At 38.9% G+C, this 8,969-nt stretch overlaps 1 protein-coding gene across 9 annotated transcripts in view; it reads left to right on the top strand.

Annotated features, from left to right (window-relative positions):
* Positions 1 to 2,304: 2,304 nt before the first annotated feature.
* Dcp1a (decapping mRNA 1A) overlaps positions 2,305 to 8,969 on the top strand; it is a 64,072-nt gene continuing 57,407 nt past the window's right edge. For 3 of the 9 annotated variants that reach the window (XR_010050125.1, XM_063257281.1, XM_003479968.5), the window contains exons 1-3: positions 2,308 to 2,493; positions 3,840 to 3,880; positions 6,355 to 6,482. Coding sequence is in view for 7 of the 9 variants with exons in the window: in XM_063257281.1 (XP_063113351.1) it covers positions 2,359 to 2,493; positions 3,840 to 3,880; positions 6,355 to 6,482 (304 nt within the window). In the remaining 2 variants the exon portion in view is untranslated. Of the gene's footprint in view, positions 2,794 to 3,839; positions 3,881 to 6,314; positions 6,483 to 8,969 lie in introns of those variants that run through there. The other 6 variants (XM_013143869.3, XM_063257282.1, XM_063257283.1 and 3 more) reach the window with 6 other exon arrangements.

The raw sequence follows: 8,969 nt of genomic DNA, 5'->3' as shown, positions 1-8,969 counted from the left end.
AAATTTCAAAACAGTCTTCCCTCATGACTATTTATTGAGGGTCTAGTCTGTGCCAGGGCTGAGCTAGATAACAGGAATTTAACAGACTGAGATCTCTCCCCTTCTTAGTGCCTACTGCCTAAAGACACACAAAGGTTTTAGGGGTTGATTCACATACATAAGGAAAAATTAGGCCTCAAGATAAATGAGAATAATTTGCAATTCCAAAATACTCATATTGTCTTTAATACAATTTAAAAGCTGTAAAAGGCAGGAGAGCTGAGGCATGCAAAAATGCATTTTGAAACGATTTTCTACTCTAAATATTAAAACTTCCTAAAATAGTTTGTTCCTCACTAGCCTAACCCCACTCAATCAAAAATAGTAAATTATGAAGAAATGTCTTATTTTATTTTAGAAAACATATGTAAGGAAAAATTGATTGTAGTTTCAGATGTGCCTTTTGAATTTTGTACCAAGAGAATATTTTATCTATTTAAAAATACATACATATATTTTTAAATTAGGTTACAGATTTTTTTTTTAAGTGCTTCGGTTGAAGGTAAGCAGAGGGGTACAGGGATCCTGCCCTCAGCGCTGGAAGAAAAATAGCCCAGGTGTGGGGGACAGGCTTACAGGGTAGAAGGCAGGGGTTCTTGGCCTCTAGTATCTGAATACCCCTGACTAGCTTAGAACTCTGAGCCACTGATTTCTTGCTTCCAAGTCTAAATTAAATCATCTATCAGGCTTCCAAGTCTAAATTAAATCATCTATCAGTTGAAAATGGTTTGGTCTTCCCAACCTGCCCACTGGGCCAGTGAAATGAACCAGAGCCATTGCCTGAGGAACACCTACTCATTCCCGCACCACCAACCAACTCAAACACTGCCTCTTCCTTGAAGCCTTTAGCCTGCAGTTAGTAACTCCGTCTCACTATCTTTACCTTATTCTGCTTCCTTCAGTTTTTTCCAGAGCCAGGAAGATATTTTAAAGAGTTAGAAGCCCCAAAGGAGGCCCAACAAATCAACTTAGGAGTTCAGTAAATACTTGTGTGGTGGATGATGGATAAATTACACTTTTCTTTGCCTGTATTTACTCATGCTTTACACATAATTCTGCAAAGAATGTAGGGTTTGTCTACTAGCAAATGGCCCAGGGTGGTAAAATCATAAACAATATAAATATAATGTTATTCTGATGAAAAAAAAATGTTTTCTTTCAAAAACTTTCAATTGTTGAGATGTTTCTTTTATTGAAAAGAAAATGTTCCATTTAAAAAAATTCTGGAGAGGGGAGGCCCCCCACAATCTTCCGCTTTGATTTACTTTTAGCTAGTTCCTGACTCTTGGCTACTCCCTGCCTCAGAAATATCTTGTAATGCTCAACAGATGTTTGCTAATAAGCGATCTATTTAATAATTGGAAGAATGCGACACAGGCTCAAGTCTTCACGCGCATTTCCCAGGACTGCATGGAAGTATTTACATGGGGGCCAAACAAAGGAAAAAAGAAACAATAATTAAGATGCGACACATACAATCACCAATCCAAGATGAAAAATGTACTGTTAACTAGTAGGTATCGCAAACATTTACTAATTTGTTTTTAAAGCAAATAGAAAAAAAAAAACTGTGTAGTTCCAGACGGGTTCATCTGGCTGTTTTGGAACTTTTAAGAAATAACCAAACTAGGGGGCTAGGGATTTAGCTCAGCGGCATAAGCGCCTGCCTTGCAAGCAGGCAGTCGTGAGTTCGATCCCTGGTACCAATTAAAAAAAAAAAAAAAAAAGACAAAAACAAAAACAAAAAAAAGAAATAACCAAACTGTAATTAATTCATTCATTCATTAATTTAAAAATCACCAAATTGTTAACGTTGGATGATGCCGTGTAACTTAAGATATGGACTTGTCCAGAGGTCACTCCTCCAGCAGTTTCCGGTGCTTTCTAAATGCCCCAGGGAGCCCTGAACTGCCACAGCGATGAGTGGATTCTGTGGCCCCGAGACCTGCCGGGGCGAACTGAGACAGGCACCGCGATAGTGCGCAGCCTCGCCTGGCAGGGGCACGGAGGCCACGCACACGGCCCTCACGATCTGGTCGTTTTAACTCGCTAGGAGGAAGCGGCGGGACGCTAGGCCGCCAGCTCCTCAGCACAGCCATACTTGCTGCAGTTATTGGCTCTCTAGAACATAACTTTACCGGAACCCGGCGCCCAAGGTGTGCACAGAGCGGAAAAGAATTGTTGACGTACCACCCCACCGTAAGACCGGCTGAGAGGCGGAAGTTGAGGGAACTGACGCAAATGGGGGAATTTTGTTTGGGTGGCGCTTTCCGGTTCGAGACTCCGCCCCGCTGGAGGGGCTCAGCTTCGAGATTCAAGATGGAGTCGTTGAGTCGAGCGGGGCAGGAGATGAGTCTGGCGGCTCTGAAGCAACACGACCCCTACATCACCAGCATCGCAGACCTCACGGGCCAGGTCGCTCTGTACACCTTCTGCCCCAAGGCCAACCAGTGGGTGAGTGAAACCTGTCCACTGAAGAATCCAGCCTGGCCGCCGCCGCCTCTTAAAGGGGCTACGCAGGCTGCCTGGGGTAGGAGCCAGGCAGGAGGCCTGAGCGGTGGAGACAAGCCAAGGACTGGCCTAGAGCCCAACCAGAGCCTGAGAGGTGTTTGGGCGCTCGGGATTGGGAAGAAAGAGCGAGCGAAGTAGCCAAGACACGTCTCAGGAAAAGGCTGATGAAGGAAGGGATAGGAGCAGAATCAGTACCAGAGGATCGATCGGGTTTGGGGACGTGGGCGACCTGTCTTTACAGAGGTATTTGGGGATTGAGACTGATTGGATCTGAAAACTTATGTTTGAGGTTTATTAGACAAACTACGTATACATGATGTATAAAGTAAACTCCCTTCCTGTGATCCCAACAACGTGAGAGCCCCCTTCGCAGAGGTCATTTGGATTTGAAGCTTGAAATCGTTAGTTTCAGTTCTTTAGAAAAGAGCTGTAGTCTGTGTTTAATGGAACTGCATTCTGTTTCCAGAGTTTTGGAAAAGATTTCAAGTCACTTAGGGAAAAGGCGTCTATGTTAATTGGATTCTCTGGAGGCTCCTTACAGGGAAAAGAGATCAGTGATGTCACCTCTGAAGGCTTCCCAAAACCCCAAAACTAAGTACTTTTTGGCTTTTGTGCACCAGAAGGGAAAGTTACAGTCTGTTTACTGACTCGTTAGCCCTTGCGTGAAGCTTCCTTAGTTGTTTCTGTAATTTCCCATTTTCTTGTAATTGACCTTTCATGATTAAAACTTATTCAGCTATAGGCTTTGCGTTTAGAAAATAATTCCTAAGTGCTAGATTGAATTCATCAATGACTGGTATTCACGTGTCAGTAAGAAATGAGACTGTTAATGAAACTTTGGAAGATTATAACATACAGGTCCATAGATTTTACTTATAGTAATTTTGTGAAAATCTTTTGGCACTTATGAACAGTTCATTCACATGAAGTTTTCATAATTATCTTTCCTTTACCTCCAGGAAGAGGAGATGCAAGAACCCACTAGAATAAAATCAGATTATTTTTCAAATTTGACTGTTGTAGATACTCCATAATTTGAAGCATATTGAATCACTTGTTCTGTACATAAACTTGTGAAATACAGATTGCAGATAAGTGGGGCTGTTTCTGAATAGGTTGTATAGATAAGAAACCGGTGACAGCAGTTTATAGAGAGACTTCATCTGTTTAGAAGTGATTAATTTACAGTAAATAAAACATGTCGATCTTGAACATGAACCTCTTTCACCGGAAGTCTTTGGGGTTGGATTATGGGAGAATAACACTAACTGATTCATTGTCTGTTACAGGAGAAGACAGATATAGAAGGGACCTTATTTGTATATCGACGGTAAGTGTGCATATATATGTATTTTTTTTAAGTCTTAATAATGAGAGACTGAAGGTGTAACTCAATATTAGAGTGCTTTGTCCAGCATGCTGAGGCCCTGTGTTCAATCCTTAGCACTGCAAATAAAATAAATGGTAAGTAGTACCATAAGAAATGGTTTATAAGCCAGGCGTGGTAGCTCATGCCTGTAATCCCAGCACTCAGGAGGCTGAGGCAGGAGGATGGTTGCAAGTTCGAGACCAGCCTCGCCTACAAAGTGAGCTCAAGGCCAGCCTGAACTGCATACAGAGACCCTGTCTCAAAAAGACCAAAAAACAAAAAAAAAAAAAGGTTTATCTCTGTTTAGATTTTGTCTTTAGAACCTTCCTGCTTAAAGTTTTTATCCATCCCTAATTGTGGGGTCCTAACCTAGTTATTTCTCTTCTCTGGTCCTTGCTTTGATTTAGAATAAAACTGTTCAAAAATAGTATTTTCTAGGAATGAATAACTGTAAAACAGATGCTTGTCTCCCTTCTGCTATGTTAAATAGAAAAAATGTACTTTTGAGGACCATGTATTGACTAGTTCTATAAAGTAATGATTGAGACCTCAGGTCCTCTCTTGTGTGTTTTTTTGTCTTTTACGACTGGTTCTGCCCCCTTCCTTCCCTCCAATTCCATTACCACCACCACCCTAACCTGGCAAAAGACCTGAATTATGCACAGTGCCTTTGATAATACGTATTTTTTAATTTGAGAGGCTTTTTGTAGAAGCCTAGATTATTCATAATTGCATACTTTTTTACTTTAAGAGAATTAATTACATTAAAATATAATTGAAATGCAACTTTGTAGTAAGGAAACTTAAAGAATATTATACTCAAGGGGTAATTTTTTTCCTGAATTCCTCTAAAGGTTTTGTTCCGATAGAGGCAGGTTCTGTCTCTTGTGTTCCAAGATTTAAGGTATCTGCAATGGTAGTTATTACTGATATCTTGTGGAGATTGTTTTGTTTTGTTTTTCTTAGCATTCAGTATGTTTTAAGGATTGCCTTTCTCCTTTGGTTCTAATTAAAAAGATTTTGTCGCATGCCTTTTATAGCCCACCCTCATGCTGTAAGGTGCATTTCTTTTTCCTACTTTTACTTGTCATAAACTCGCAGTGCTTGTTTCTTGTCTTACCTTTAATAAAACTTTGCTACCATTTTTTAAAAAAAGATTTTGTCAGATATTCTTAAAAATTTTAGTATAAAGCTTTGAGATCTTTTCTAGATTCCTTGTAGTGTGAGTTCTTTGGTTTTCATATACCAAGCTCTTTCTCTGATCTTTGTTTCCTGTTATTTTCTCCTTTCTTTAGAAAAAAAGTCTTCCCCTTCAACCTCTTCGTTATTCTTCATTAGCAATATAAATCCCTAAAATCACTTAATTTTTAGTAGAACATTGGTATCAGTGATATTTAGAAGGTACTTTACAGGCTTTATTGTTATTTATTGACCATGAGAAATTATGAAGTATTAAAATATGTGTAAGGCATGTTCAAAGGACTGTGTATAAATCCTGCTGATACAGGAACTGGAGACTTTGCTTGTTATAGAAGTCGAGGGATGTTCCAACTATATAGGAGAACTATATAAAAACCTATTTGGTGTTAAGGAAAATTATTCATGTAATGATGAGTCATTGTAGCCAATTCTGTAACATTTAAAATAAATGAATGATACTTCTTTTTTTTAATTTTTTTGTCTTTAAGACAGGGTATCTCTGTGCAGTTGTGGCTGGCCTTGAGCTCACTTTGTAGCCCATGCTGCTCTCGAAATTACAACAATCCTCCTGCCTCAGCCTCCCAAGTGCTGGGATTACAGGCGTGAGCCACCACGCCTGGCTGAATGATACTTCTTATAAATATCTACACTGTGTGTCTGGGATACATTTGTGAAAAAAATTAAAAATCTCACTTGCAAGGATCTTGTACTATAGTTGAGGGAGAAAAGCAATCAGTATAAAAAGTAAATGATATGAATAAAAAGAGAAAGGTTAACATTATTGAGGTTGGGAACATTAAAAAGGGTAGTCCAGGTACACTGCAGTAGGAAGGTAACACTGTAGCAGAAGCTTGCTGGAGATGAGATGGTTGTGTGGATTGGGCAGTGATCCAGGCACAGGTCTTTGGGTATAAACACCTGTGCAGAGAGTGGCAAGGAGCCTAGAGGCATTGGGGCAGAGGAAGCAAGAAAAGGAACCTAGAAGATAAAGTGGGGTGTGGGCATTAGGTGGGGCCTTGTTGGCCTTGATAAGGACTTTGGCTTTTAAACTGGTCCTTAAAGACATCTGAGCAGAGGAGGGATATGCTCTGACTTAAATTTTTTATGGTTTTAAGTGCTGATAATACTGTACAGTCCACTAGTGTGTTCTTTCTTTCTTGAGATGAAAATAGAGTCGTATATAACTTTGTTGCAGGTTTTAAGATAATTTGGACTTTTCTCCAATTAAATCTAAGGTCAGCCTCACCCTACCATGGTTTTACCATTGTAAATCGACTGAATATGCACAATCTAGTTGAACCAGTGAATAAAGATTTGGAATTTCAACTCCATGAACCATTTCTTCTGTATAGAAATGCAAGCTGTGAGTATATCTGTTTACATTTAATATTAAATAACTTTGTTTTCACACATGATTTTTGGAGTTCGAAGTTACAGAATATGGCCTATGTTGTTTTTTACAGTTTATAAATGAGTCTTTGCATGATATCAAACTTAACACTTGTATGTAATGTATTGTAATTTTAGTTAACTGTATTATCCAATTCATTACTATATTTCTGTTTCTGTCATGAAAATAAGTTTTACTCCTTATTTTAGCACTGCATTGAGGAGCACTGAACTCTTTCTTGTCTACCCACGCCTATGGCAGCAGAACTTAGTTTGAGAGAAACAGATGAGCAAATACTGATACTTCTCTCCAGGGAGGAAGTAGTGTCTTTGCCCTGGATGGCGATGTTTTTGGTTGTTTAATGGACTGACTATAGGGTACCTGTGCCGTGCCCAGAGCTCAGAGATGCATAGTGGTGGTGGTGGGGTATCACTGTTAACAGTGACTCAGAGATTGATGGGCAGTCAGTTGGAGAGTGGAGCTTGGAAATCTTTTCCTGCTTTTTCAGGATTGTTTTGGGCATTTTGCAGTCTCTAATAATGATTAATGCAGTCACCAAAACTAGAATAGCCCTTTAAAGAAAGTACAGTACAAATGTTCCTCAACCTGCAGTAGGTGTATATTATAAAAGCACTTAAAATAACACCAGATAGCACAGCTTAACAACACACTACACTGTAAGAGTATTAGTAGTTTCTTTCCTCTTGTGATCACTTGTCTAACTGGAATCTATGCCTGGCTGGTTCTGCCCAGGATCACGGGAGAGTATCATATTATAATTAGCCTGGGGGGAAAAAAATGCAGAATTCTAAGTACAGTTTCTACTGAATGCCCATCACTTTTACGCCTTTGGAAAGTCAAAAAAATCTAGATTGAATCATGTTAAATAGGGGACCATCTGTATGGAAAACTACACTTGGGTTCTCATTTCAGTTTGGGTATTAAAAATAAAGATGATTGAAGTCTGAAGGCAATCAGTTTTGTGTTTTTTTGTGGTGTTGTTTGTTTTCTTGTCTTTTGAGACAGGATTTCAGTATGCAGCTCAGGCTGGCCTTGAACTCACTGTGTAGCCCAGGTTGGCCTCAAACTCCTAGCATTTCTCTCACTTCAGACTCTTGAGTGCTGGGATTACAGGATTACTCTTGAGTGGTGGGATTACACCTGGCCCAATCGGTCTTGGCATTGATTTCAGGATATGACAATTCATTATAGTGGCAGAACAGTTGTGTTCACCTAAGGATATTGTTTGAGAAATTTGTTTCTAACTTTAAAAGTAAAAGTTACTGTGCTACTTTTCATTTGGTTGAGAAGTAATTAGTATTGGAGAAGTAATTAGTAATTAGTATCTTCAGTATAAAATATAAACAAGGTGCCAGGTGTGGTGACAATGTAAACTACCTGGCTGTAATGCAAACTCATGGGAAGCAAAGGCAGGAGGATCACAAGTTCAAGGCCAGCTTAGGAAATCTAGTGAGACCTCATCTCAAAATTGACACAGGATGCAGTTCAGTGCTTCCCTAGCATGCAAAAGGCCCTATGTTCAATCCCTCACACTGCTAAGGGGGGGTGTGTGTGTGTCTGTGTGTGTGTATGTGTGTGAAACTACTGATTATTTATATGTTCTGTAATTAACTGAATGAGAAGAGCCCAGATTTCTTCCACACCTGTTTTAAGTAAGTGAAATAGGATCTGTTTGCAGTAAGCTATTTGTCAAATAATTACATCCCAGATTTTTAAGTTCTGTACATATATTGGACATATTGTTAATACCTATAAGTTTAGATGGATTTTATTTACACTAATGTGAATAGCAAAATTATTTTAGATGGCTGTTTTCTTTGTGTTGAACATTCCACTAAGGAGAAAGTTCTGCCAAGGAATACAGATTTAATTTTTTAAAAGAGAAATTGGCTTGATTCTGCATCTTCTGTCTAGAAACTTAATCTAGCCATTGCTCGTAGTAGTAGGGAAAATGATCAAAAGACCTTGGACCTAACTACTATTTAGGCAAAAGCCTGAAGTAAATTATATTTCTTTTACAAGCAAAGGATCTTGTGAAATTGAAGTGTGATGTATAACTGTACCATGATTAGCCAGTACCTAACTCTCCAGGGCTTCAGGTCTCTGGGACTATTTCTGTAGTCCATATGTAAAACAAATGAGCAAATTGTAAGGAAACAAAATAATACTAGGTTTTATTTTGTGAAAAATCTGTATATAACTAAGCTATAACCTGAGAAGGATATAAAAATGTCAGTATCCTACAACTTTAACCCATTATAGTATCATACTTTGTTCAGGGAGATGTTAAGTCATCTCAAGTGTTTTATTAGAATTTCTTAGGGTGAAAAATGAGCTAATACATTTTCATTTAGAAAGATTTTCCTCTTTTTTTTTTTTTTTTTTTTTTGTGGCACCAGGGATTGAACTCATGACCTTGCACTTGCCAGGCAGGCACTC

Source organism: Cavia porcellus, unplaced genomic scaffold (assembly GCF_034190915.1).
Source record: "Cavia porcellus strain 051 isolate PalLab524CR breed Dunkin Hartley unplaced genomic scaffold, mCavPor4.1 scaffold_10, whole genome shotgun sequence".
Lineage (NCBI taxonomy): Eukaryota > Metazoa > Chordata > Mammalia > Rodentia > Caviidae > Cavia > Cavia porcellus.
This window is presented reverse-complemented; position numbering and strand designations above follow the sequence as displayed.